Source organism: Synchiropus splendidus, chromosome 1 (genome assembly GCF_027744825.2).
Source record: "Synchiropus splendidus isolate RoL2022-P1 chromosome 1, RoL_Sspl_1.0, whole genome shotgun sequence".
In the NCBI taxonomy this organism is placed as follows: domain Eukaryota; kingdom Metazoa; phylum Chordata; class Actinopteri; order Syngnathiformes; family Callionymidae; genus Synchiropus; species Synchiropus splendidus.
The window spans coordinates 21,593,556-21,621,125 of record NC_071334.1 but is presented as its reverse complement, the minus strand read 5'-3'; the positions used below and the strand labels follow the sequence as shown (position 1 = coordinate 21,621,125).

Sequence of the window (27,570 nt, the reverse complement as noted above, 5' to 3'; positions counted from 1 at the left end):
CTTGAGGTGTGTCCACTAACTTGATGTGAACAAGAGAGCCTAGGGTTTTGGGTCACTTCACCCAAGCAAGACCCAGCCTTCTGTGTCAAAAATGTCAGCCATGTCAAGACGCAAAACAAAGACATTTTTAAATCAGAGAACATAAAGGTAGCAAGGATGACATATTAATATTAAATCTCTTTTAAAAATGCATTTCCCCCCTGGTGCCTCCTAAATGGGGTGCTAGGTCAAGAGGGCCATCACAATGTTCAGTATGTTACATGTTTTTATCAGCACTTGTAATCATTGTGGCACATAGAATACTGCATTAAGAAAAGGTATGTTTTAATCTTTATAGTACTAAGAATAAGTGGTCCAATATCAGAAAGATAAAAAATGAAAGAGGACATCTAGTGAAGTAAATATTTAGAGAGCACATTAAATGAAAGTGGAACCTTCCACCGACGTTCCAACTCAGCAGGGCTTAAAAAAAAAAAAAAATCAGAACTGGTTTTATCTAAGCAGGATGCCTCTGGTTGGTCAGAGTTTGAACATCCATGAGTGCAGTGGAGTTTCCTGTTTTTCATGAAGACTGGGCACCAAAGTGCTTAATCATCAGAATCCCCCGCTAGTGAGTCAGTATCAAGGCTCTCTCCTCCTCACCTCCACCACACGGAGCCGTGTCTCTTTAAGAGGTTGAACTCGCCGGTCTGAGAGCAGAGGATCGCTTCCCAGTGCTGGGCTCAGCTGTCTGCGCTCCCTCCAGCAGCGTCATGACTTAGACCGCAGCAGCACCAGCAGCATCCAGCACCATGGACGCGCTCTCACCGCGGGGCCGCAGCGCTGGCTCCGGCGCGCTGCTGTCCGCCTGGATCCTCCTTCACACGGTGTCGGGGCAGGCGGCGGAGGACGACGGGATGGGTGAACTTGCCACCGAGAAGGAGGCTGAGGAAAGTCACCGTCGAGACAGCGTCAATCTGCTGACATTCATCCTGCTGCTGACCTTAACCATCCTGACCATATGGCTCTTCAAGCACCGGCGGGTTCGGTTCCTCCATGAAACCGGGCTGGCCATGATTTACGGTAAGATTGATGATTCCACGACTGAACATCCTGTCCGCAGCCTCTGCACGACCAAGTCTCCCTGGTGGACAGAGGAGCCACTATGGAGCTGCGATGCCAGCCTAAAATGTTCCCACCAACAGCAGCTGAATTCTAGAAGGTGCTCTGCAGCTTTATCCCTCGCTGACCTGGGATCAGTCTGCTGGCCGAGCTCAGCTCTTGCACCATGTCTGTGGCCGGAAAAATTAGATTATAGTGAGACTAATGCATTTTGATTGTCTGATCTTCTCCGATACCTCTGGCTCCCTCTGAATCCTATCACTTTTCTTGTGTTTTTACCTCTAGTGGCACAGTTTCACAGTTTACCACTCAGCACTTCATAGTGAAAACCACTTGTGTGTGGCTTTCAAATATATTGCTTTGGGTCAATCGACCAATGATAAAAGTAGTAGTAAAAAAGTCTTCAATACTCGTGTGGATCCACATGTGGAAGATCATTATTAAAGCTTGATTAAGAACTCATCATATGACAGTGACAGGACAAAATACTAAATAGCATCTGCAAGACTGGTTTGTCTACTACCATGTAATTACGTCATCTCTTTATCTTAGCCTTCTTATTAAAAATGTGATTTGCTAAATTTTACGACCTCTTCCCATCCACATGTGGCTCACAAGAAGTCAAGGAGCCTCTCATTTATCCTGCTGAACGATAACATATTTTTAATCCAGATTAGTTTGCACATGAAGACGAATGACGCTTCAGGAAAGTTTGTGACAAAGTATGAAGCCTTGATTTAAACCATGGCCTTCGTTGCTCCTCTGATTTAAATCAAACTCTTAGTGAACATCTCTCTAAAAAGTGAAACATAAATACATTTTTTTTGTTGCACGTATGTGTTTAATGTCTTGCTCGGGGCCTAAATGTTCACAGTTTACAATTCGATAAAACTTTTTATGCAACACCTTGGCTGACATACCTTCAGTGTCAGAGTTGTGTGTTTGTACAAGCCGAGGCAGTGCTCACCTCCGTGAGCAGTCATTTATCTCAACAAAAACGGTTTGGTGCAGTTCACTGGCTAAATGCTGTGCTGAATACTAACTTGTGACCGTGAATTTAAAGATGCCTCGGTGTTAGTATCTTGTCCTGTTTCTCGGATCCTTCTGAGAGTGGACATTGTACAATATCAGTTAGGTCAGCCTAGGGTGTTGCACTGACTCGCATCAGGACAGGCTGAAAAAACACTCTGTGTAGCTCTCTTGTGTGACTCCCAAATGCGCTTGCTTTTCTCTTCATGCTGCCACTGCAGAGTTGTCTTTAAATCCAGAAGTGGCAACAATTGAGCCCCCTAAGTGATCAGTGTAGGTCTGCATTGAAGGCGAAGCTGTAGCAACTGCTAACAACTTTTCTCCTACATATTAAGATAATTTGCACTTCTATTTTCCTGCAGTCACAGATTATTTGGGCAAGATTAGTTATCTCATAGTTGCAACACAACCATGTTGGGACAGGAGCTCAAATAGCCTCCTTTGGGAAGTTGAATGCATCCAGTGTTCATCCCTCTCTCGCTGTTTGACCGAACCGAAAGCAAACAATCTTCAAACGTGTGTCCTTCAATAAAACACTGTAGTGTGTTGCCATGCTAAATTGTTATGTTCTTCTGAACACCTTGTATTCTTAATCTGATGAGAGCTTTGATAGTCTGTGGATATTTACATTGTCTCTGTGTACAGTGTGTGTACTGCTGAATTGTTATTTGTGTTTGTTCTTATAAAGCACAAATACAAATGACTCTTTAATTCAACAAGGAACTCACCGGACATAGTTTCATCCTGTTTATAAAGCTACTTAATGAGACAAGTAAATTTCAATTCACTTTGAATACCTTCTTGTGTCAATTCATTGTTGTCCTTGTTTTCCTGGTCTGCTTTTAAAGTGCCTGTGCTGTGAAGAACCGTATTGAGTGGAACCCAAGTGCTTGAGGTTTCATGGAGCACTGAGCGACTTGCACCCTAAAGTAAAAATGAAATTGTTTAATGCATACAAGTACATGAACAATAGACAGACTGAGAACTTTGCTGAACTGGTAGTAGAACAACCAAACTAAGGCACAGAATCAAGACTTCTGGCTTTGAGGACGAGTATGTACATCTTTGCTGGGATAGAATCTTGATGTGTGTGGTAAAGCTGTGCTGAGATGATTGGATTGGATTGTTGTCTTCATGTGTGGGTCTCTGACAGATATATATATATATATTATTATTTATATTATTTTATAGTCTTGCAATTACCTGGCTACATTTGTGATGAAGAGCTACCTTCTCGCTACCTCTCATGTAGGCCATTAGTTTGGAGTCCTAATGGTTGATACCTCTTTCCCAAAGAGTCCTTTTTTTTTCATTTTTACAACATGTGCAGAACATTTAACAGTACTGTTTAATTAGGACACTTGCAGCGATGCAATTGCCCATTCATGCACTCACATAACTTAATAAAGAGAAAAGCAACATTGCTGGTGGCTGCTGTCAGTTCCGCAGAGAACTCTAATGTCCTTTTTCGGGGAGAAAATACAGTAGTTACACTTGTATTCCAGTGGGGTCTTCATTATTAAGCAACGGCTACATAGTTTTAAGGCAGTGCTCAAACAATAAAAAACACTACTTGACTTGTTCATGCAACCACATATACCAATAGTTGTGAAATTTACTCATTTGCAATCTTAAGGAAAGTGTTTCTCCATTTCCAACATTCACTCTCAACCCCTCTACATAGTGTGGCTCTTTGTGCAGCCATTTTTATATTTTGATGTGATATTGATCCTTTTTAGGAATATCAGTGGGTAGATTGGGATATACAGTGCGACTAAAACTGCTTCCAATGTCAAAACCCAACACAGAATTAATTTCCTCAAATAGACCTTTATTTGAGGACAGTCTGAAAAAAATGTGGAAATGATTTGCTGATTTATTATTGAATTGAATCCAAAATTGTCCTGACTGGATTTAAATCTGCCCCTAAAGTATAAGTTCTTCATTGTGTTCCAAAAAACTCATTCATGTCTTTCCAAGCAAATTCTCTCCACTGGCCTGAGCTGTAGCTGATGCATTCGTGCAAATATTTTGCCCATCATCATCGTCTGTCTCCCATTTAGAGTTAATGTCCAAAGAGTCTCTTATTAAACAAGCCTGATAGTCTAAGACAGAATTTTTACAATGTTTCCTGTGGCGTTTTCATCCCTGTATCCCTATTTCTATCATGTCAATGTTATAAACCAATTGACAGCGGTAGAGACAAGTCAGTCACTGCATACTTTCATTCTTTAAATTGCTGTTATAGGATGCATCAGTCAAAGGTTCAGTGGCAAACTTGACTCGAGTTTGTATTCCCACTTGAGTATCCTGTCAGAGTTCAGAGTGGGTATGGAGCAATTCTCTCAAAAATGTCTGAGCTTCCCGCTCACCTTCATGATGGTTTCACTTCTGCTCTCTCTCAAAATACCTTCCCAAACATCTTGACAGAGAGGTGTGTCTGGAAAGATACAACATACTGTCCTGACTTGGGTCACTAATTTGCGACCCCTTCTCTACAGAGTAATGTCATTTTTAAACTTTTATCTGCTGTAGAATCTCATCAGCATGGCAGACGCACATTCCTGCTCAGACCTTAGCCACAAGGCCCACTTCCCAGAAGTGGTTGGTGAAATGAGAAACATTGCTCAACTTGGCAAACAGGCTTCAGTTTGGCCTACAACATGTGTTGTTGATCACTTCCTCTGGCTTGCAGCACAGGTTATAACTGAAGTAGCTTTTCGTTGGTGAGTGTAAATAATAATGGTTGGCTATGATGCTGTGATAAATACTATGTCCCGAGGTGTCAAAAAGAGACCAAGCCAAATTAAGATGCGTCTTCTGTCACAACTCTTAATATAAAACTGCAATAGTGTCCCTCCATCTGCTGCCAATAGGCATGGAGTGAAATGAATGTTTCCTCTCAATCATTATTGACAATGACGTTTGTCTTTGGCATTACAGTGTCTTGACAAAAAGATGACGTTGACTGGTGGCATTAACTTAAGAAGGATAAAGTCAATTTTAATTAATATGTGCTCAGGCTTTCAGATAATTCTACAAACAAACAGGAGGCTTGTTCCTGTCAGTTCCTACGTGACAACTGCCTGAAATACAAATGAGTGCATCTACTTATGACCGATACAAACCCTCCAAGCTCCATTTTAGGACCTTCAGTGGAGTGTTTTCCTGGTCTCAAACTGTCACTCATTAACCAGATGTTTTACTCTAAAATCAGACTTTGGTTTGTTGTTAATCCTTTTATTGGCATTTATCCAGTAGGATTTTTACGAGTCAGAACAAAAATTAGTTTCAAATTATCTGATTTATTGTGCTTTTTAATTCATATACAATAGATTTGGAATGTAGCTTGATGTGTGTGTGCCCTTGTGTCTCTGTTTAACAGTGACTGCAACCTTGCCGGGGGATCTGGGTTCATGACCCTGCATTTAGAAACAGTAATACAACATCCACCCTCACTGAAAACTGCAGTTCTTATAAGTCCAAGTTTCTCGAGATTAAACTGGAGAGCCAACCGTGATAAAACAAACCCAATGGTTTTGTGATGACTCATGGATTGCTATTTACCTGACACATAAGTTCTCAAATGTTTCATTCCGCTACTTTGATTTTATTGATCTTTACATGCTTTGCTTCGCTGAACCAAGGTTCAGCTAAGGTCATCATTTGCCCAAGTCTAAGGACATGGTTGTCAAAAGTCCAATAATGTCGTGTCAGATGAATGTGAAGGTGTCTGAGATTTAACAACTTGTCCCACGACACAATGATGATCAAGAAAATAAACAGATTAATTCTCATTCAAGGTGGAAGGGTGAAATGTTGGGTGGTTGAAGGGGAAAATGGTTCCCTCAGGGAGGTCGCTGGTGTGACCTAGAGAGACCTAATGAAGGTCTGCCATCTTCACAGTAGAGCTTCTGCTTCTAAGCGTTTCCTTGATGGCAACATATAAATACTGCCTCTTTCACGTGAATATGAGCTGCGCAGTCCACCAAATGAAGGCTTTGCATCCCGTCCCTGCCACTGCCAGCTCTTGACTTGTCCTGTCCTGCTCTCAGGCTTGCTCGTCGGTGTAATTCTGCGATACGGCATCCCTGCTACCAGCTACCACAACAAGACGCCACCGAGCTGCTCACTGAAGCAAGGCCCAACAAACACGCTCCTGCTCAATGTCAGCGGCAAGTTCTTCGAGTACACGCTCAAGGGAGAGATCAACTCCCGAGAGATAAACAACGTGGAGCAGAACGACATGCTGCGCCAGGTAACGCTTGATGCCGTTATCATTGGTGTGCCACAGCATTTCATTTGTTTTGTTTTCCAGGTGACATTTGACCCTGAAGTGTTCTTCAACATACTGCTGCCTCCCATTATTTTCCACGCCGGTTACAGTCTGAAGAAGGTACGATTTTTGTCATACTGACACCACAAATATTCTCAGATTTCGTTTCAACTCTGGTGGGATGTGATTAAGCCCTTTCCATACAACTTTGACACATTTGTGCTATACTGTGAGGAACATAAGTGAGTGTTGAGTTCGTCTGTATCTTTATGATCTGTTTACGGAGAGTCTAATGCTGTGATGTGTTGCGATCAACATGAGGATTCTCAAAAGGCATGTCCAAATTACAATGAAACATTTATTCCTTATCATAATGTTGTTCGCAAAGTGCTTAGGAGACACTACAATATGAAGAAGCAAATATAAAGGATAGAGCATCAATGGAGGCACTAACCCAGGTGCACAGAGACATGACACTGCAGTCTATAAAATGGGTTTTTAATGATGGAGGTACATCTTGCATTTTGGATCTCCTCTAGCAGAATGGTCCAGAGTCCAGGACCGGTGACAGAGAAGCAACTGTGGCCCCTAGTCTTGACTTTAGGGCAAGTAGCAAGGACCCACCTGAACAAACGTGCATTAAAAGTTATCAATAAAGTCTTACCGTCAGTTTAAAATGGGACAGTGAAGCACACACTGGAGCAATGTTCTGTCTTCTGCTAGAACCAGTTAGACGCTTCCAGTTGAGTTTTTTTGTTTGTTTGTTTTAGCAATATGTGGCAGTTCAGTGGCATTTTAGTAATGCCCCTGGTGATCCCTGGTTCAAGAGAATACACTATATATTTTTGTTTCTAACGGTTTCCAAAAGTCTGTTAGACATTTAAAGTAATAGTAGAAATAGGAAGATGAGGAATTCTATTTTAATGTGTCATCAACACTCTGGGATGTGTGGAGACATACTAACTGTAAAAAAGTGTGGAACATAACTGCTGTGAATTGGTGGAGTGACTTAAGAAACTTGGATAAGAGCAGAGCTGCCACTAACTGATGTCTCAGTGGGCAGATGGTTGGCTTACAAAGAAACCTCCTGCCAAAAATGTTGCTCTCACTGTTTACTGAACACGTCCAGAGCAGATGTCTTTTACAAACGGCCTTGCGCTTGTTATACCAGTTGTTTGGGGTATTTATAATCTACTTTCATTTCAAATATTTGTGTTCGTGACTTGTGTTGTGAAGTACTGGCCTCAAAGTATCAACGTACAGAGTTCAAATTCAGCTGTTTATCTGTGTGAGTGGTTATGTAGAGCAAGAGACAATACGCTTGGTGTATTTTTGAGGATGCTTATTAGAGTATAGTTAATATAGTAATTATTTTAGTCCAAAGATGGTGTGTAGCAGCTCAGTTTACCACACTTGATCAGTTCACTCCTGAATATAAATTATGATTATGAATACCTGTAAATCCAAGGCCCTGAAATGAGCAGTCAATATTAAAAGATGAGACTTCTTGTGAGGAATGAAGGGAGCAGAGTTGCTACATTTATGGCCATCAAAGGAACAAGTGTGTTATTAGGAAATACTCAGATGTTTTTCAGTATATATTAATTACTTTATAAACTAACTTCTTCACTGATGTTGTGTTTAACAATAAACTATGAGCTTGTCGACAAAAGATTACTTGCTGTTGAAATGTAACTTCCACTTGAGAAATTGCTGAGTCGTCAATTGGGACTCAGGAAAAGGGAAATAAGTCTCACAATGGTCATGAAGAGCACACATTTTCATCAGCAGATTTCTTTTGGAGGGGGGCTGGAGGGGATGCTTGCCCGCATGTGTGGTTCTGAACTAGTTTATTGCGCTTCAAAGTGAAAATGCTGGGTGGTTATTAAAGCACCTGCCTCCAAAAAAAATCACTTAAATTACTTTCAAAGTGTATTTGCTTGGGGGCACGTGGTTGTCATACAGAGCCAGTCGGCCAGAACAGCTGCTTCCCCCCGACACACTGCTTACACCTGGAAACACTTTAAGTGCAATTTTGATGTTGAAAGATGTTACTGGCGCCACCAAATCAACATAAATGGCCGTTTTTTTCTTGTTTTCTTTTACGTTGAACATGAATCATTCTGCCACAGAAACGCTGACTTGCCAAAATCCTGTTTCCTAGAAACACTTCTTCAGGAATCTGGGCTCCATTTTAACGTACGCATTTCTCGGCACTGCCATCTCCTGTTTTGTGATTGGGTAAGAGCTTCATTTCTTCTGTAAATGAAGTGACAAGCCAAGAGAAGTCGTTGTCAGATGTGAGCTCTGGTTTGTATGTTGCAGGAATCTGATGTACGGAGTGGTCAAGCTCATGCAGCTCTATGGACAGCTGGCTGACAAATTCTACTACACAGACTGCCTTTTCTTCGGGGCCATCATCTCGGCCACAGACCCAGGTAGGAACCGCAGCTGCAAACCCAGACGTGTCCAGAAATGAAATCAATAAACACGTGGTGTTGCAGTGACAGTGCTGGCCATCTTCAGTGAGCTCCATGCAGACGGTGACCTTTACGCTCTCTTGTTTGGAGAGAGCGTCATGAACGACGCAGTGGCAATTGTGCTGTCCTCGTAAGTCCCTTTTCATCAACTTAATGTGCTTAACTGGCGCACCTCTGAGGGGACGCGTTCCAGCGCTTGTACTTACCCTCTGGCTCCCTCTAGTGGGTTATTGTTAGATGGAGAATAAATAAATCGGTCCTCTCAGATGAGAATCCACTTATTGTTACTCATACTGTAATTTTGTACAGATATAATGGGTCATCTATGACAATGTCATGTACAAATTTGTAAAGATGTGTTTGAGACACCACCATCCAGCCTGTCGTTTTGATGGTTCTGTCTTTTGTTTGAGGACTCTTTTGTATCTGCTTCTGAAACTACACATCCTTCAGTGACTCAACTTGAAGAGGAAGTGAAAGCGTGATTTATTTATATGTATTTCAGGTCCATTATTGCCTACCAACCCAGTGGAGCCAACACACACAAGTTTGATGCTTCAGCCTTTTTCAAGTCTGTGGGTGTTTTCATCGGAATCTTCAGTGGCTCTTTTGTCATGGGTGCAGCCATCGGAGTGGTCACCGCTCTCATATCCTTCTGTGACCAGACACTCATCTATTGATATATTAAAGTTGTGTAATAGATGGATTTATGTGAAGGCAGGTGATAATGCAGTCAGTGAGGTCTTTATTTAATTATTATGTTTCATTTTAACAAGTTCGCATAACAGTTGATCAAGTGCACAGTGTGGCGCTTCAGTGTGAAGTTGAAAGAATTGAGAATTATGACTCTTATCGGATTCTCAGGAATTTATTCCTTTGCATTTGTTAACTTCACCGAGGCAAATTAGATTAATAAGCTATAAAAATAAAACAAATCCCTCCTTTATACGTCATGAGCCGCAGTATACTAGCCGTGTAATCCCTCAATATATGTCACATACCTTCTATCTAATAGAAACTGTATTTATTGTGTGTATGCATTGTCCTTTGTTGAGGATTTTGTAGTAATTATTTTTATTCTTTCAGGCACACTTAAGTTTTCTTGTACTTCAACTAGGTTGTGCAGGCTTCTTTAACATGTTTCATGTGACAAAATTCACCAAGCTTCACTGCTTTCCCTTGCTGGAGACGGCGCTCTTCTTCCTCATGTCCTGGAGCACCTTCCTGTTGGCTGAAGCCTGTGGATTTACAGGTAAATCGCTGAGGTCCCAGTTGTACTCACTATAAGTATAAAGCATAGCATGTCTTGGCTATTCGTTGTTCATCTATAGATATTTGTGTGGACTTCTCTAATGTTTTATACAAGGCATTGTTGAATAAAAATGGTTTTGATTACAGAAGAAGGAAATTGCCATTATATTGTATAATATGTATTAATTGATCACTTAAATTTTGGTTTTAAGGCTGCCTTTTTTTTACACTTGGACAAGAAAAAAGTATATTTACTGTAATGCTCCTTGATTCAATTAAAAAATATTGGCACGTTAAGCATTTTTCACTTTATGTACAGTTCAATATGGAAACACAAGGAAAATACCATATTATTTTCTTTAAAAGAGACCACAGAACAGCTCAGAAGTTTGAGTTTTTTATACGGTGGTTCAATAAATCTACAGTACATTTTGTTGCTTATGTCTTGCACTTCCAACAAACAAAATGAACTCCCAGGACAATAAATTCATATTTTATATAACATTAAATATATAATTCAATTAAATCTTATTTATTATTTCATGTAATATGAAAGTGTTTACTCAAACATGATATTCTTTCATCTATTTTCTAAATATCTGTGTCTGCTGTCCCACAGGTGTCGTGGCTGTGCTCTTCTGTGGCGTTGCACAGGCTCACTATACATACAACAACCTTTCTGAAGAGTCCACAGTGCGCACCAAGCAGGTATCATCTCCTCAGCCGTCCTCCGTGTGTTTGTGTCCCCAGAGTGTCTAAACTAGGGGCTCAGACCTGGTGGCAGATGGCTGGTCAGTGAGCCTGCAATGACCTTAATCAGGGTTGTGTGAAGTCTTCCCTCCTGTGTGGGCTTCAGTCTCCAGCCGGGAGGTTCAAGGTGCAGATTAACATCCAGACACACACAGCAGGATGCATTCAGGATCAGTGCCCCACGTTCTTCAAATACTTTCAGTCAGACTGTGATTGTTTTCATATAAACCTGTGTGCATAACTCTCATGTCGGAGTGGAAATACATGTTGATAGAACACGATTCTTTCCATCATTTTATAAACAGAAATTCTCAGTGAGGTCCATTGAAGTGAAATCTCTGTTTGCATTGGAAACTTGGTAATCCGCTGCAGGTGTGGTTATCAGTCTTGCTTGTTTGTGTGGGGCTCAGACTGGTGGGCTGCCTCACTGAGGGGCTCTACAAGACTCAATCGTCTTGTCAGGATGAGGAGTCTGTGAGAGAGAGTTTTAGGATCTAGTGCCATGAAGAGGGTGGATAGAGATTCATCATACTTTGTTACTCAGTTCAGCTGTCTCCTGAATCACTTACATTCTATGTGAACTGCTTTTGTCGCCTCATGGCAGGAAATATCTCACATGAGGACATGATAAATTCCTTCCTCTATTAACGCATATGTTGGTATGTAATGGTTTTTTGTTTGACATTTTCTTTCAGCTCTTTGAGGTGCTTCACTTCCTGGCAGAGAATTTCATCTTCTCTTACATGGGCTTGGCTCTGTTCACTTTCCAGAACCACGTTTTCAGTCCCATCTTCATCGTTGGTGCATTTGTATCCTTTTCATCTCTGAACAAGCATAAAGGTCTCTCCCAAAAATTAAGTTGTCTCTTAAATAGCGACCTCTTTTTTAACACTTGCTTGTCATAGTTGCTGAGATACAAGCCAGATGGCAGTCAAGAGGGAAATTCTGCTAAATCATCTCAGTAAAGTGGCACTCAACCCGCCTTTGTTCTTTGATGTTCAGCCTTGTGTTTCCTTGACTGCACACTGACAGGTTGCCATATTCGTTGGAAGAGCCCTCAACATTTACCCTCTGTCTTTCCTCCTCAACCTCGGGCGGAGGCACAAGATCTCAGGAAACTTTCAGCACATGATGATGTTTGCAGGTTTGTGTCCCGTTTTCTAAGATCCACGTTTCCAAGCAGGATCATTTTTAGCTTTGTGAAATTATATTTTCAGGTCTGCGAGGGGCGATGGCTTTTGCTCTGGCCATCAGGGACACAGCCAGTTATGCTCACCAGATGATATTCACCACAACGCTGTTGATCGTCTTCTTTACCGTCTGGGTGTTCGGTGGGGGCACGACTCCCATGTTGTCATGGCTGCACATCAGGTAGTATGGCTTCTCTTTCATCACTTGTTACAACAGAGTGGCGCATCATGTCACAGTTTTATACATTACTGGTCGAAGTAAAAATATTAAACACGTCAGCTCAGTCTGAAAGTATGTTCTTTGTATAAACTGATGTATAAACCTTACTTATTTTTTTAATGTATAATTTTTTAAAATGGTACCTTTATGCTCCAAGCTGTCCATTTTTTAAAATATAATATTTTACTCCATACATGAAAAACTATGTAAAATCGTACGAGTGGCAGTGAAGGTTGGTTTGTCGTGTTCCGTAACGAGACTGACCAGGAGGTGGGGCCAGAGTCCTCAGCGACTATTGAATCTGTCATAACCCACATTTACCAACCTGTTATTATAAAACTGTAACAGGAATTGCTTTTATTCAGTGTTCTTTATATCATTTGAAATTATAGTGATCTTTAGGAGTGAGTCAGCCCAACTGGCTGGATTTCACCAGCCACAATATATTATGATTATAAGTAATATAACTTGCTTTAACACGGTGTGTTCCAATGATAGCTTCTCTTTTGATCATTCAGCAGATTTTGGGCAGCACAGGAAGCATGAGACACACTTCTGTATTTCAGAGTCCACATTTTACAGTAATACAGACACATGTATTGAAATAGAAGCTGAGCGGTGACTGGAAAAATGTTATGCTGCTATTCAGCTTCCAAGTTGGAGGCAGTTCAGTTGAGCTGAGCTCTAACTGGGCTGTCAACTTAAACTTTAGCTGCTGCTATTTCTAGCTTGACTGGAGGTGAAAGTGAAATGTGCTCTTCTTTCTGATGTTTGGGGCGGCCCTGCACTTATTTTTGGCAGACACCGATGCACCGAGAGCGTCTATTTGTCTTGATAAATCGGATTATGTGTGCGTGCATGTGTGTGTGTGGCAGCAGCTGCCTGTGAACAGGCTGTTTAATATGAGTGGTGCTGCCTCAGTCCGAGGAGGAACTATTGTGTTGGCTGGTGCTTCAGAGCGCGGCCATGAACTAATCACCATGGCGACGGGGGCTTGTGTTGTGTGGTGGAAATCAACCCAAAGTCCTCTGTGATCCAAGAATTTCTCTGCATTTGCAGTGGTTAAACATCTTACTGATGGGTGTTGTGTTCATAGCCCAAATCTCTCGTATGATGTCACTGTGTTACAACTTTGTGCGTGCAGAGTTTTACTTATGTTTGATATTTAATTTCAATATAAGCCTTCTTATAATTAAACTGTACTGTCAAAGTAATAAATGTACCAGAAAATTTTATGCACAGAGCAAGGGCCTTAAATTTATACGATGGCAATACTTCTCCGTCAAGGAAATTGACCAAATTGCTGTTCGCAACATCTACACACACGGAGTCTGTGCAGCGGTAAAATAAGCCGCAAATCACTGCGCCGAATTTGCGTGCTACCAAGAGGCAAACCAAACAAAAGCTAGCCAGACAAAACTGCAGGCAACCAATGCTACACTGGAGCGTTCAGCAGCTAAATGCGCACCTAGACCCCAAATATTCAGTCCCAGGGCATGTAGTCGATGAAAAGAGGAGCTTGTGGACCATTGGGTTGTAAGGCAACATTCCAGAATTTAACAAGGTATGACGTAAATTTATATTGAGGATTTCATCTGTTCATTGTTCATTGAAAAGGGAATATTTTAGTTTGCCTTTTGTAGTGTTTATTTGTCATTAATTTTGCTTTAAAAGTTGCAATGTTTTCTAGACAGTGTTGTTCAGTATAATTGTTACTAGTAGGTTTGTATTAATAATAATGATAAAGACACCCCCCCCCCCCCCCCCCCCAAAAAAAAAAAAAAAAAAAGATCTGCAGCTACTTTGATTACATATATTACTCACGACGATGTGCACCAAAAGCTAAAACACTGGCAGTGCAGGTCATAGCCACTTAATCTAGAATCTCCCAACAACTTTGGAAAAAGTGAAGTGGGTTATGAGGAGAACATTTCCCTGACATTTGCTGTGATCCATATCCACAAGTGAGTCATTTGTGGATGCACTTCAGCTCCTATCATTTTAATGACGTGAACATCTGCTGAGCTTCTGTGCCAACATTGAGGATTATCGCCTGAAATTATGATATTTGAGTGCAACTGTTGCCAATTACTTAGTTTAATAGAAAACATGGTCACTGGTTGTCAGCACAGAGCTTTTGTTTATGTCACCCTGATGATTTAAATCACTGACAAGGTGTCTAATGTGAAATACACTCACGCTTTAGAAGACCTGATAGCCTGCAGCGCCACCACTCAGCAAAAACATTTTGGTGCCAAGGAGGCAAACTGTGGTGAGTTTCCACAGTAAGACAATGTTCTAGAGTCCTGAAATGGATTCTGGCTGTGTTTAACCAGTGGAGGCAGCAGAGTAGAAGTGCCGTGTGGGAGAATATGGGCTGTTTGAAGGGCAGAAGATGTACATGTAATTTCCGTGTTTAAAACTATATCTGCTGCTTGAAAAATGTTTGAACAAGTGATATCTTTCCTACAATATCTAATCATATTTCAAATGAATGTTTCATCTTTCTTTTATTATTTCTTTTCGCTCACCTTTTTTTTGACCAACACTCACACACTTATAATAGTTAACAAGGGAGTCTCTTATTGACAATAAATACATTATTGGCCACAGTTATGATAAGGATGTAGAAACTCCTCTGAAGAAAGTCCTCAGGTGATTGTAGATTGGTGTGACCGCATCTGCGCAGGCAGCCATTGTGAATTTGTCACCTGTTGAATTCAGTAATAATAAAAAAGGTGCATATGTTTTTGGTGTGACAGTGTCAGGAAGAGCGAGGCATTGCAGGAACAACATTGTCGCCATGGAAACCGGGAGTACATGAGGTGCTGTATCTGTGTGTAAACCAACCTCCTTAACATAAACGGTGTGGGTGGACGGACTCTTATCTCTGGTGGAAATGTTGTCTTCCTATTCAAGAGTGAATTGCAGACTATTTATAAACACATTTCAAAATGAGTCATGGATTTCACTTCATACTTTGGGCAGGATCATGCCAAGATAAGTGCAGGATGTTAGGACAAAACTTCCTGACACTTCGCCGCTTTGGTCTTGACCCAAAAAGAGGCTCTTCCATTGTACTGAAGCAAATGCCACAACATGTAATATTAGTCACACCAAAAGATTCAATTAACATTTTCAACGTAACAGAGGTTGTAAAAACACCAGGTATGATCATGATTACAACATATAATTATTCATAAATCAATTGTGCATCTAACCTGCAATTGGCTCTCCGTCTTCCTACTTTTATCTTCTGGTGATTTGGGTTTGTTGTGAACCTTTAACTTCTGCTAAGGGTCGGGATTTAGATTGTTTTCATGACCTGTTGTTGCTTTCAACAATTTGTCCTGATCACATGAATGTCTCATGGGAGTGTCTCTGCTGAGTATTGGGGGTTGTTCACTGGTTTCTAACACACGAGCGTGACAACTAGATCAAGCAGCTTGATGGGAATGTGTTAACTGATCTGAATCCACTCTGAAGAAAGAGGACTTTCACTCTAGGCTCCATGGAGAGCCTCCTTGCGACAAGTTGATCATCTTAAAAAGAGATCAAGTTGTGACTTGGAGATGATCGAAGTTAGCATATGAAGTGCTTTTACATAGTGTATAATCCCCTTTTTATCTGAGGAGGGGAAGAGCGGGCCTCTCTCTACTTGGGGCCCCAATGTTAGTATCTTTTCAACCTGACAACTCTTTGTTTCAGAGGACAGTCCCACCCTTTTGAGCCCTGTGCTAATTTTGGCAGTTAAAAGTCATGCTGTCAGAGCAGTCAAACTGATCTGGACAACATACATGATGTTTCAGCAACACAAGTCATTAAACATATAGATTTTTTTACCTAAGTCTACAGGATGTTGCAGAGCAGGGTCGCTAGCAAACCTGATCCATTCACACCAGTATGAGGCAGGAACATTCTCAAAGGTCTACTAATATATGTTACTTTTTAGCACCGTTTTCCCCCCAAACTACTCGCTTGGCTTTAAAAGGTAGCTCATGGATAAGCTAAGAGATATCCTGACATACTTACTGACCATCCTCTTAGTTGTAGCTCTGCATCTAGGCATGAATGACCACTCCTGGCTGCTCTCCAGCAGGATTACCCCTGCCTGGACTGCTCCACAGCTTACGTGAATTAAAAGTGCCCCTTTGAAATCTGCTCTTGTTCTCTTCACTCTGATTCTGCAGACCCCGCAGGGATTCCGACTGTAGCAGGCTGTGCAAACTTGAGTGAAAGGGATTCCTGAAAAAGAGCTGAATGAGTTTGATTCCTTTATTTTTGGGTCTTATGTTGCTGCACCTTCATCTTCAGTCACAGCCACTTTATTGGTTTCCTCTGGGCAACTGATGACTCTAATCATCAGTTGTTTGTCCACAAACCCGTAAAGGGAGAAATGGTACCATGACTTATTGACATATTTTTACTTCATTCTGTCCTTATTTTTAAACTATATTTGTCGATGTGTCACTAACTTTCTTTACAGGTTTGACAGCACCTTGCACCACTTCCATTGAACAGTGAGGCCCATTTGGAAATGACATAAACACTTCTGTTTAAGGGATTCTCAGCCCACAAATAAATAATAAAAAAGTGGAGCAAATTCCATTTGGAGAGACTGGTGGTGAACAACCTTAACATGGGGTGTTTAAACATTAGTTATAGTCTTAAAGAAATGTGACATAGATTTAGATTTTAATTTAGTGTAAAGTATTTTGTCTGACCTCACACATCTCAATCTGACACACTTTGGAGAGCTGACGCTCATGAACACTGCATGCTAGTCGATACAATTATTGTGAGTCACGGATATCTCTCAGTGGAGCTCAATAATGAGGCTGAGTTCGATTACTCATAACATTAGAACACTTGAACTGCGATTGTGTGGGTTGCCGTGCACAAAATGCAGATGTGCTTTTTGACTTCCTGACACCATCAGCACCACTGCGTAATGAGCGCCTGACATGGAACAACGTGTTATCTCTCTTTAGAAGAAAGGAAGTCGTACAACCTCAGAAAAACACCGCTTGACTGAAACCAATACGGTTCATGTAGTGAGACGACCAGTTAACCACCAGATATCTGCAAATCTTCATGGATGGAAGGCTGATTTTTTCGGATAACAGTTGCTGAGTGTTTTACAAAGATGAGAAATAAAGGCTTTTTTGTTGGTGGAGATTAGATAACCGCCTTCCATCTCAGTTGCATGTGTCCTGTCACAAGGCAGTTCATTCGAGCTTGCTGACAAGGTTGTGGATTCTCTCATTTGCTATGACCTACAAGGTAATTCCCCCTTTACCTCACTGAATATGATCTTCTGTTATCTCTTCAAATTTCTGTTTTTCTTATTGTCTTGCTGGTTTGGAGGAATTGAAAAAAAAAAAAAACAGCACACCAATTTAACTTGGAGGTCCATGAGGCAGCTGGAGACCAAGATGAAAGATGAATACAAACATTACTGCTTCGTTTTATTTTTCTGAACTCATTTTGAAGCCAAAGTATTCCGTCAACTGGTCACAAATGCATTCTGCAACAACTATTTTATTCACTTTTATTGTGTATTGTCTGATGTTCCAGGGTGGGTGTGGAACCGGACCAGGACCCGCAGCCTTCTAGTGACAGCTTCCAAGTCTTACAAGGGGTAAGTCATTCATCATTCATTTGAATTGCTTTTCAGCACAATTTATGTGCTACTACACTGATGTGTTATGCAGTGTCAGCCAGTAAATGCAACATCAGCATGACCAAAGTATAGACAGATTATGATTCTGTCTTTCGTATTCCTATTTCTATTTTAATGTCTTAATTTGAATTTTCTTCTGTTATGTATGTTTAGTCTTCTATCTATAAAATAATTACATTTCTTTTATTAAAGTAAGTGAAAACAAATAGAATTTCAAACAAATGCCACAAAGGATGTCCCTGGCAGAAGGTGGCACATGTAGGACTAGGTGACCAGACGCATCCCATCCCAACGCTCAAAAGACAAAGGAGAATTGTGCATGAATAGATGAGTGGACTTCTGTGATCCTAGAAAGACGAGGTGTGGAGGGAGCAGCAGACCAATGATGGTGTTATGAGAAGCACAAGTAGCATCATCAGTGAGACTAAAGCAGTCATGTGGCTGAACGCCACTTGAAGAGCAAAACCTTTCCAACAAATGTTGGATTGTTCAAATGTTTACTTATTTTTTAAACTTGATGAAACTGTAATTTACGGCCCACAGCTGTTTGATTATTTCTTTATTTATTAATCACTACATATCCTTTAAAAAATGAATTAAAAGAAATAAAAATGCTATTAAGCAGGACTGATATTTAGCACATTCAAAAAGCAGTACAAGACACCAGTGCATTTTAGAACTGTATTAATACAACATGTACATAAAGTGAAGAAAACAAAGTAGTTACTGACAGACCCTAAAATAAACAATGTGTCAGAACTGTCATCTTAACACAAGGTTTGAAAGAACTTTGCTCAGTCACCTCCTGTCTTATATCCTTGATGGAAATATTGTGGAAGAAGTGTTTTCTCACTCATGCGATTAAAAATGTATTGACTTACTTGTCAAATGGAGAGACAAAAACTGCTCAGACTATAGTCTGACTTGTGCTTTCTACAAAAGTCCTGTCACTCATCCACATCGTAGGAACTTCAAATAATGACAAGGCTTGTAGTTGAGTGATCACAATCAGAAATTGCTTTTCTGAATTCATCTTGGATTAGTCGCTGGGTCGTATCATTAAAGTGAGACAGAAAAGCCATGTTTGGCAGAGAAAAGAGTAACCCCAAACCATGATTTAATCCTCCACCTCCACATGTTTTCTGGGTGAATCTTGGGTCAGCGGCTGTAATCTCTGTGAGTATGGTGGAGGGGGGTTGTGTGTGAGATCTGCAGAGTGGATGGCAACATCATCTGTCTGAATGATCAAGAAGTTCTTGCTGCTCACTATATTCCAAATCATTGCTGACAGTGAAGGAGGTCAAGGTGCTCCATTGCTGGCCATTTTTGAGCATGACAGGGGTAAAATGAAGGCGGAGGCTTGGAAGAGGATTCTGAAGATGAAGTCATCACAAAGTTATTTGACTCGTTGCTAAGACATATGGATGCAGTCCTTCAAGATCATGGGAGTAAAAGACGATTAATTCGACACCCGGACTCTGATTTTATACGAGCATATTTGCTATTTCAAAGAGCATTTTAACATCCGCTCTGGATTGTTTTGGTTATGACTTAGGTCCAGCCGCCCTTACCTTTCTGTCCTAGATATATGACAATGGTTAAACATGTTCTTGATGCTATTGCATTTCATGTGATTCATTTCTAATACCTGTCGTTCACTGTTGGCTTATCAGCTGGGCATGTTAGCATGTTTCTCATGACGCACACTTCTGTCTTCCTTATTTTACAGCAACAGCTGTATTGCATGCATCTGTGTTGGCAACTGTTTAATATTTGAAAAATTTAAATTACTCTAACTGGAACAGCATATTTTCTAATGAGCAGGGGTGGGAGCTGTTTGTGAAATGAAATGTCTGTGTCTCTGTCCCAGCAGGAAGGCACGGAGGATAAAGGCCACAGCAAAACCAAGCAGGAGAGTGCTTGGCTCTTCAGAATGTGGTACACTTTTGATCACAAGTATCCTTTGATTGTGTGGCGGTTTAACTGTGACCCAGATGCTCTTTTCAACTGTGAAGAAACAACCGCCGTATCAACCCAGATGCTTCTATTGGTTCTACTTTGATCAAAACAAGAATTGTCTGTGTCTATGCAAGGAGCGCAGATTTAGCGTGTCATATGGCTATTCTCCTTCTTTGCCAGAGCTGACTGAAGACTCTGCTCTCATCCATTTCTCAGGGGTTGTTCCTCTCCTGCTCTGTTCAGTTTTCCTGCGCTCAAAACAAACAAATACAACTGAGTGAAAGTCAGTTCAGTAAGACAGTGAGCCGTTGCTGGGCCCGACATGCATTGATATCATAATAAAGACTGTGGGCAGAAGGCAGCAGCGGTGGCAAAGGGCACATGGTTTCCCAGAATGCACTGCAGCCTGACTAATTATACACAAGACATAGAGAAGCCTGCTGTTCCTCTCCCTCACTGCTGCCAAGCATTACAGAGGGATTTCACCCTCAGAATCATATTTAGCCCTGGACTCTAAATAGACCCCGCAGGCTGCAGCGCTCTGCATGGTCATGAACTCTAATGTAGTTCTGTCAGCAGGGCATCTGGATGCCCTACTGGCTGATATATAACGAATGGAGTTTTAATAGTGGATGAGAGTAGTCTTTGCTGTAAATGAAAGACATTGTCACTTAAGGTAGATTGGATTTTTAAGTTGAACAGGTATTTTCATTGGAGAGCTGCCGTATTCTTTTAGGCTCTTGTTATACTCGTGCTTATACTCGTATAAGCAGAAAGAACTCCAAATTACTGAGGGATATTTGTGTGGGATGCACCAAACAGGACTGCATTAAATTACCAGATTAACCAGATTAAAATAAATGACTAGTATTATTGCCATTTATTGTCTCACTCTGGTGTGGTCCCATTCTTTCCACGGTTGGCAGGAAAAATGAAAATGACAACGTTCAGACTCCAAATGGATATGTCCAAACAAGGAAGATAGATATTGTTTCCTATTGTGACTTGACTCCTAGTGTTGCTTTCCCCAACTTCTATAGTTTCATAGATTCCAAACTATTGTGCATTCCCCCCAAAAGGTGAATGAATAATCTGGATATTAATCTTTAATACTAAGCAAGAATACTTACAGACATCCTTGTCTGTAAGTTCTTCTGGTTTCAGGATGTGGTGTCGGTCACTTAGCTTGGATTATTCTACTTAACTTGTGCTCAGTTATCTCAAACCAATGCTGACACATAGTGGCCCGCCCCTCACCTCCACCCTGCCCAGCTACTGTGGCCCTCTGGCCAGTTGCCTGACCAGCCCTCAGGCTTACGAGGTGAGTGTCCACGCACAATCAGAAAATTCTGTGAAAAAGGTTTCCTTTGCATTGGTTTTGTTTCTACCACAGCGCCAGCATTAGTTGTCAATTAAAGTAGTTTTACTTTCTAAATGTCTTTAAAGAAACACCACTGCTTGAGACACGACTATTCACGGAAGAGGACTTCCGTCCCGTTAGAATGATTCAGGAAATCCTTATGTAAAGAGTTTTGTTTGGACTCTGGCCAAGCAACTTCCAGATCCATCATTCACAGACCAGCGTAACTGATAAGGATGAAATATGTTTCCACTGTGTCCTTGAAGACCTCATTCTTCATGTTGCAGTTTGCATGAGAACAGTTTAGTGTCATGTCTCCAGCCAAACTAATGTTTAAAGAGTTGGTTAGTGTTTCTGGCTAGAATACACTGTGGGTGTACATTTTCTGTCAGAGAAAAAGATGATCAGAATCTTTGTATGTACTTTTCATAGTGAAACCAAGGGGGAATCCCTCTAGCTTTCATGCAAAGGCTTAACTTCAACATCACACATTGTTTGTGGAGAAGAGATGTGTTGTGTATGTCATATCTTGTAACCACGTGGGAACATCAACGCCTCTAAAGTTGTGCAAACTGGTCTCAAGTATTTCCTTGAACTTAATTTCAAGGTTACGTGAATCTCTATGGCAACGACTGCCATGCTCATCTGCCTTTCATAGATAACTCACCGGTTATGTTTTGATTAGAAATAGCAGTCAGACCACCACTTCTTTTTTACTGCATTTCTCTGTTGAAAAGCTGTTATCACTGTTCAGAAAAACACACATTCCTTCTTCATCCACATTTCTTTCGTTTGAGTTTCTGATTTAACTTTAAAGTCCAGAAAAGTTTTCCTCTGATCCTTGAATCATCTTTTTCTCTTCTTGTTGTGCCAGCACTTGGCAGCACACCAAACTGCCCTTCAAGCTAGGTGTTTGCTCATGCAACCAAGAGGTGCTTCCTGGAAGCAAAGTTCTTCCTTAAAAGTGGGCATTATGAAGTGGGAGTATGTAGTGTTTCTCAAAATAAAACCTTAGTATAAGTTACTCCTTGATAGTATGTAAACATCTCCATGCAAATATTTAAATTCAAGAATGACACACTGAAGGGCTTTGTAAACATCCTTCAATCTCCCATGTTGTTGACCGTAAGTGACTGTCATAACATTTCAATGAGATCCTCCCCACAAAAAAAAAGCTCGCTGGATTTATTTAGTTAATCCGGCCAAGAATTGTTGCCGAGCTTATGTAATTATGTATTTTCCCCTCCTGGTCTGAGTAATCCCCGGGTCGACCCGATGTAACTGGGACTGTTCTCCCTTTGGAACACGGTCAGGGTATTGATTGTCAGCGGGTCAATCTCAGTTTCAGATCAACCACACCAGCATGATCATACAGAGTCACGTAAATGTGCTGTGTGCTGGGATGCTTGACGGCAGATCTACACAGTGTGGGGAGGTAAAGGTTAGGATCAATATGATTATGCACTGACTACAAAGACGTGACAATTGACATTGATTCTAAGTGGAACAATCCATTCTACCTCAGTGAGTCCATTCAAAGGAAACTCATACAACTGTTGGTGTTTACATCTCCTCACGTGTGACCAGAAGTAAAATGACTAAATGCTGATATTGTGATCTTAGAGGTTTACTTTTGGATAAAAAAAACAAAACAAAAACATATCTTATTTCTCAACAATTGCTTGAAAACGTATGCGGAATGACTTGACTGAAGCGTGGAGTTTGCTTTGTTTAGAGTCCGTGTTGATGTGGAAATAACTCATGAGTTTCACTTCAAGTCAAAGCCACCTCTGCCCTCCTTCTGCCCTCCACTGTGAGCACGTGACTGCACTTGTGGAACTACAACCCTCCCCCCTCCCCCATCCCACCCCCGTCATTCACCATCCGACCCCTCATGTTCTACTTTGCATGTTTTTTTTTTTTTTCTCAGAACCACGAGCAGCTCGGGGATCATGACTCAGACCTCATTCACAATGATGGAGATTTGACCTTCGCGTTCGGTGACACCGCCATTACGGCAAACGGCAGCGGGGGCGAGGCAGCTGGAGGGTCAGCCTGGAGTGCCAATGGGAAACGGAGTGGCAGCACCTCAGAGGAGGCACTGGAGCGTGAGCTCGACTCCCGGGAGCAGGAGCTGCTGAGCCGCGGCACACGCCTGGTCTTCCCCATGGAGGATCATATCTGACACTCTCACTCCTCTCACCTGAGCTGTGAACTTCCCTGACCTGGCCCCTAGATCACCTTGCCCTTAACGCTCCTGCAGGATCATGGAGACTCGTGCTGCAGCGATAAGAGATGTGAGAGAAGACAGGAAGCAGTGTGGAGAATATAAGTGAGCTCTTGTCTTTTCGCTGAGCTCGGTCCTTTCACAGAGATACAATGTATTCTCTAGGAGACGTGTCCTCCTGTATGCCAGGACATGCACACTCTCTGTGCTGTTTGTCTGTGACTGACTTTCTTTATTCTCTTCTCTGTGGATGCTGGACACCTTAATGCAGGCAAACCTGGAGATTTAGTCTCCAACTTTGTCAAAGTTTGTCTTCATGTTAAAGTAGTGAACTCTGAGACAATATGACTGTTCCCTTTACACAAAATCTATATGCCGAAATGAAGCTAAATGAACCAAACTTTATGGTGTATAGATTCATTTGTGCTATCTATGTTTGCCATTTGTCAGTCTGTGTGGGTCAAACTGAATCATCTATGATGGTGAGAGATGCCTTTGGCTTGTCAGTTGCACATGAGAGGGCCAGTGACTGTTTCACCCTCTCAGCCATGATGCATCGTAATGGGTGAACAACTCAAGCTTGTACATAGCGACAACGCAAAGCTTTGTTTTCCGGCAAAGAGACAGCTCTTTATGGACGAACATCAGTGGTATTCACATCGGTGATGTGGCAAGAAAATGAAGGTTTGATGCAAATGTTTTTGCAAAGGATTTCCATTGCAATTTAGTCCATGGCAGGCCTTCACATTACTTTGCACTTTTGCTACATTTTGTACTGAAGCAGTGCCGATGCATGGACTTATGATATCAAAAAGATTTTTTTCGATCAGTGAATCCGGCCAAAACTGAAGTATGAGGAAAAATAGCTTTAGATTCACATTGTACGACTGTGTTCTCTGATTTTGGGCAGAAATGTAAAAACTGCCAACATGTCATAGTACCAATAGAGGCAAATGATATATATTTTTCCTTCTTTCCTGTTTTTTTTATCCTTTTAAGTTTAAACATATCAAGTGATTTGCAAACAGCAAAATGAATGAATGAATTTGCCGTGCTCTGTGCGTTGTAATAAAACAGTGAGAAAACATGGGCAAGTCAGAGTGAGCTGTTGGAAATCCTGTCGTATCAAAATTGTAGTTGTACATTTCTGAGCATCATTCGGTAGCAAGGTTGTTTGGCAATTATGATTTTATATATATATATATATATATATATATATTCCAGTAGTGAAATTCCAACTTATTAAAACCAAGCTGTTTCACATTTTCCAAAACAGAAGTGTCAAACCACATAACACGTGTCGAAACAAAAAATTCAGCAAATGTCAATTACAGTGAATTGATGTTTTTGACATTTCTATTTTGGAATCCAGATGTGATTGAACCTTAGGTTGACTCTAAATTGCCATTTGTGTAAGCAGATGCAAGATGTGTAAGCAAAAGATGCAGGAAAATGTCTGTGAAATGGCGTCACACAGGGGACCATCTACTCCCTTCCCTGGCTAAGTTGTCGATGGAGATCAATTCACGGACTGATTAATTGTGAGCTCAGGGTTGCGCAGGTTTCTTGTAACATTTCTGTCTATTCCCATCCCTTCCCATGTGCATGGTTTGCAAGCACTCGGTGATGTAAACTTTTGATCCCTAGTTTCATTTTGAACAGTGCATTTTTATTTCTCTTCCTCTGCTGTAATAAAAAAAAGCAGGAACCATACATGGTGATGACTATGAGGCTTGTTAAAGGTCACTTGACAATGATTCAGTGTTGACTCCGTCTGCGGTGTTTTTCAAGCAGGTTGATCTTCTCCAGGAGTAAAGTTCAAATGTGTTTAATTATTCATCCTGCCTTCTTCACAACTCTGACTGAATCTGTTGCTCAACTCTATCAATTAGTATTTGCCCACTAGTAAACTGCTGTTGTTGCTGAAGGACACTTGTTGACTTGTGCGTTTATAAATAATAGGAGAGGAACAGTTGTGTTGAAATGTGACACAAAGGGCCCCTCTCGGGTTTAATGGGTCACCAGGGACGTCCAAGGGGAAAACAATTTGGGTTGTCAGTAGCTGCTGAGGAGATTTCTTTGAGAGTCAACAAGGTACATGGAGCAGTTGTGCAGCACTCTGCAGTTATGGATCCTTCACATTCAGTCCTCTGTTTCATATCTCAGAAAATGTTCTGGCGTTATCGAGGCGGAAGAACTGCTCAAGTTAATTCATTTTCAGCAAATTCAATTGAACACAGTAAACTGTATGTATGGTTACAGCAAAAGCTGCTTGTTCTCAAAGGCATTAGAAAGTCCTGTTTATGTTGAATTGTATTTCAAGTGTCATTTTAAAAGGGGAAATGTTGAGCTCAAACCTGAATCCCTGTAACCTTGGAGCAGCGATATGATTGCCTGATTTCCTACACTAACACGAATCAGCAATTACATTACAGGATTGAAGGACAGAGCCAGAACATTTGCAGTGTTTGAAAACGCTTGTTTAAAATGTGTTATAAGACATCCTCAAGATATCGGTATTCCTCAGGAATAATAAGCCATGTCTCCAGCTGTCAACAGAAAAGTACAACAATTCAGACTCATTTATTGAAGTCTAGCTGAAAGAGTGAAGACCTTCACTGGAGGCTCCACTTAATTCCATTCGAACCTTCAGTAAATTTCTCAGTAAAGGTTTGAAAGATTTCAGTCAAACATAATATAACTACACTTGTCCTTCCTGATAAAAACTGTGATATGAAGAGTGTTATTCTGTGAGGCGACACAGCTAGGCAGCTGCACTCAAAATGAATGATTGTAGTAAAAAATAAATTAAAAATAAAGTCTCCTGGAGCCAAAAATCAGTTTTATTTAGTAAGGATTTAGTTAAAAAAGAGTTGTTACATCTTGATGTTTATTTTTTTCTGGTGAATGTTATTTTACAACTTTTGTTGTTGCTTGTAAGAAGAGAAAATATGTTTTAAATGATCAATGTGTCTTATTGCAATGAAAACATGTGTAAGACAGTTACTGAGAGATGATGATTAAATGATGTGTGCTGAAACTCCACCAGAGCTGGAATGATACACTGAAAACATGAGACATGAACGGTGGTGTTGTGGAGAACCGCAGCTCTGAGACGCTGATGTGCGTATTCAACTGCATAAATGATCAGTTTGGCACTTTACTTGAAGAGAGGATCTACATGAGTCTCTTTGTGTGCGTTTGTTCCTTCAGTGTCCTTGCTGAGATGTAGCGACGGTCAGTGATCACCCTTGTAGCAGCCGCCTGCTGGGACTTGACCTGCTGTGGTCTGCATGTCAACATGTCAATAAAAAAATGTCATGTTTACAGAGGTGTCTTGAGTATTCTTCCATACAATACAGTCAGTCCCAAATATCATGCAGCTTGTGTGTTCCTAAGTCTGGCCAGTGATGGACTGAAGAGCTGTGTTGGATGCCGCCCCTCACCTTTTGCCACTGTTATAGAATCAAGAACCCTACCAGGATAAATGAAAGAATGTTTAAAAATACAGCTTAAATTATATTTCACAAATGTTTCTCAATTTTAATTTTTAATTTTTTAATTTAATTTTTAATTTTTTAATTTTACATAAAATATAACCAGAACATTATTACATATTTTTCTCCATGTTCATAGTTCACTCTCTCAAATTTACATTTTCAAATTTCCATATATTCAGTTTCTTTCAATAACATTTTTACTCTGATTAATATATATATATATTTATTTATTTTGTAAATATGCAATATCTTTAAAACAAATAAATGTATTCTATAATTAGATGTTCTTAAGAAAATAACACCACACATCTTTTTATGAAGTTATCAATTTATTAATCTATATAGTGCTTGTGTTTTGATTATTAGTCAAATTAAAACCCCAAACTTTCAAAGTCCTAGAAGAATAATCGCATTGATCCACCAATTTATCCTCCAAGTGTTTTTGTAAGTGGTGCCCAGTTCAATTCTCACCACTTGTGTTCAGCTCTTCACACTGGTCTCTGTTCATGTATGAAACCCTCATTGGCAAGAATCCTCCATATCT

General features: G+C 40.7%; 1 protein-coding gene across 2 annotated transcripts; it reads left to right on the top strand.

Annotated features, from left to right (window-relative positions):
- The first annotated feature begins 601 nt into the window (after window positions 1-601).
- On the top strand, window positions 602-26,834 carry slc9a7 (solute carrier family 9 member 7). Of its 2 annotated transcripts, none has more exons than XM_053869595.1 (16): window positions 602-1,062; window positions 6,186-6,388; window positions 6,449-6,526; window positions 8,571-8,647; window positions 8,732-8,844; window positions 8,911-9,016; window positions 9,392-9,533; window positions 10,033-10,138; window positions 10,757-10,845; window positions 11,583-11,696; window positions 11,920-12,031; window positions 12,105-12,258; window positions 17,875-17,938; window positions 19,851-19,936; window positions 21,155-21,260; window positions 23,230-26,834. In XM_053869595.1, exons 1-16 carry the CDS (start codon window positions 792-794, stop codon window positions 23,482-23,484), a joined length of 2,076 nt encoding a protein of 691 aa, XP_053725570.1. In that variant the 5' UTR covers window positions 602-791; the 3' UTR covers window positions 23,485-26,834. The 2 variants fall into 2 exon arrangements, with proteins under 2 accessions (XP_053725570.1, XP_053725578.1); XM_053869603.1 differs by having other exon boundaries at window positions 604-1,062; window positions 19,854-19,936.
- The last annotated feature ends 736 nt before the right edge of the window (window positions 26,835-27,570 follow it).